At 45.7% G+C, this 2,500-nt stretch overlaps 1 protein-coding gene across 2 annotated transcripts in view; it reads right to left on the bottom strand.

The window, feature by feature from the left end:
• Positions 1–2,500, bottom strand: part of LOC121387510 (proline-rich protein 36-like) — an 18,705-nt gene that overhangs the window by 5,313 nt on the left and 10,892 nt on the right. For both annotated transcript variants that reach the window (XM_041518649.1, XM_041518650.1), the window contains exons 4-5: positions 1,299–1,526; positions 26–253 (exon numbers count right to left, since the gene is read on the bottom strand). In XM_041518649.1, the coding sequence (XP_041374583.1) occupies positions 26–253; positions 1,299–1,526 (456 nt within the window). The remainder of the gene's footprint in view (positions 1–25; positions 254–1,298; positions 1,527–2,500) is intronic.

Below are 2,500 nucleotides of genomic sequence, written 5' to 3'. Positions count from 1 at the left end.
AAATATATTTTATACGCGTACGTACCTTTGCATTCCGGGGGTGGGGCCATGTTAGGGGGTGGAGCCATGTTAGGGGGCGGAGGCATATTAGGGGGTGGAGCCATGCTAGGGGGCGCTTCCCCGAAGACTGGTGCCGCCAATCCAGTACAGGACCAGTCCTTCCCTGTACAGGAACACGTCATTGATCCTCCATCCTTGAAATTCGATCGCTCCGTGTATCCAGACTTATGACAGTTCCCTTTAATCAGACATCCTGTTGTAAAAACAACACGAGTACACGAAATGTTTTGTATGTAACCAGACGCATAACACTTTAATCAGACATCATGTTGTAACAAAACCCGACTATACGAAATGTTTTGTATGTGACCAGACGCATAACACTTTAATCAGACATCCTGTTGTAACAAAACACCAGTACACGAAATGTTTTATATGTGGCCAGACGCATAACACTTTAATCAGACATCGTGTTGTAACAAAACACGAGTACACGAAATGTTTTATATGTGACCAGACAAAAATATTTTAAATAATATGTATTTCTAAACACACGCACATGTTTATGCGGATACGTATACGTCCATTCATGGCTGTATGTATGTACATACATGTGTGTGTGTGTGTGTGTGTGTGTGTGTTGTGTGTGTGTCTATCTCTCTCTCTCTCTCTCTCTCACTCTCTTCTCTCTCTCACTCTCTCTCTCACTCTCTCTCTGTATGTGCGTGTATGTACATGTGTGTGCGTGTGTACATGTGTGCGCGTGTACATGTGTATGTGCGTGTGTCCGTGTGTGTGCGTATGTGTGTATACGTGTGTGTGCGTTCGTGTGTGTGTGTGTGCGTACGTGTGTGTGTGAACATGTGTGTGCATGTGTGTGTGCGTGTGTGTGTGTATGTGTGTGTGTGTAGATATGTGTGCGTGCGTGCGTGTGTGTATGTGCGTGCGGGTGTGTGCATATGTGTGTGGGTGTGAATGTGTGTGTGCGTGCATGCCTGACTGTGCGGGTGTGTGCGTGCTTGCGTGTGTGTGGGCGTGCGTGCATGTCTGTCTGTGCATGCGTGTGCGTGCGTGCGTGTGCGTGCGTGTGCGTGCGTGCGTGTGCGTATGTGTGCATGAATGCATCTATTTTATGTGGTATATGTATATGGGGTTTCACTAGTGTATATGATAAATATATATAAACGCACGGACACAGAAGACAAAAATCCGTGTGTGATTCACATACTGTATGTCACGCTGATATAAAATTGTGTTCTTTTAAATACATTTAAAATATATTTTATACGCGTACGTACCTTTGCATTCCGGGGGTGGGGCCATGTTAGGGGGTGGAGCCATGTTAGGGGGCGGAGGCATATTAGGGGGTGGAGCCATGCTAGGGGGCGCTTCCCCGAAGACTGGTGCCGCCAATCCAGTACAGGACCAGTCCTTCCCTGTACAGGAACACGTCATTGATCCTCCATCCTTGAATTTCGATCGCTCCGTGTATCCAGACTTATGACACTTCCCTTTAATCAGACATCCTGTTGTAAAAAAAACACGAGTACACGAAATGTTTTGTATGTGACCAGACGCATAACACTTTAATCAGACATCATGTTGTAACAAAACCCGACTATACGAAATGTTTTGTATGTGACCAGACGCATAACACTTTAATCAGACATCCTGTTGTAACAAAACACCAGTACACGAAATGTTTTATATGTGGCCAGACGCATAACACTTTAATCAGACATCGTGTTATAACAAAACACGAGTACACGAAATGTTTTATATGTGACCAGACAAAATATTTTAAATAATATGTATTTCTAAACACACGCACATGTTTATGCGGATACGTATACGTGCATTCATGGCTGTATGTATGTACATACATGTGTGTGTGTGTGTGTGCAATAATTCATCTGTGTGTGTGTGTGTGTCTATCTCTCTCTCTCTCTCTCTCTCTCTCTCTCTCTCACTCTCTCTCTCTCACTCTCTCTCTCACTCTCTCTCTGTATGTGCGTGTATGTACATGTGTGTGCGTGTGTACATGTGTGCGCGTGTACATGTGTATGTGCGTGTGTCCGTGTGTGTGCGTATGTGTGTATACGTGTGTGTGCGTTCGTGTGTGTGTGTGTGCGTACGTGTGTGTGTGTACATGTGTGTGCATGTGTGTGTGCGTGTGTATGTGTATGTGTGTGTGTGTAGATATGTGTGCGTGCGTGCGTGTGTGTATGTGCGTGCGGGTGTGTGCATATGTGTGTGGGTGTCAATGTGTGTGTGCGTGCATGCCTGACTGTGCGGGTGTGTGCGTGCTTGCGTGTGTGTGGGCGTGCGTGCATGTCTGTCTGTGCATGCGTGTGCGTGCGTGCGTGTGCGTGCGTGCGTGTGCGTGCGTGCGTGTGCGTGTGTGTGCATGAATGCATCTATTTTATGTGGTATATGTATATCGGGTTTCACTAGTGTATATGATAAATATATATAAACGCACGGACACAGAAGACAAAAA

Source organism: Gigantopelta aegis, chromosome 13 (assembly GCF_016097555.1).
Source record: "Gigantopelta aegis isolate Gae_Host chromosome 13, Gae_host_genome, whole genome shotgun sequence".
Taxonomy (NCBI): domain Eukaryota; kingdom Metazoa; phylum Mollusca; class Gastropoda; order Neomphalida; family Peltospiridae; genus Gigantopelta; species Gigantopelta aegis.
Note: the sequence above shows the minus strand (reverse complement) of the source record. Positions and strands in the feature narration are given on the sequence as shown.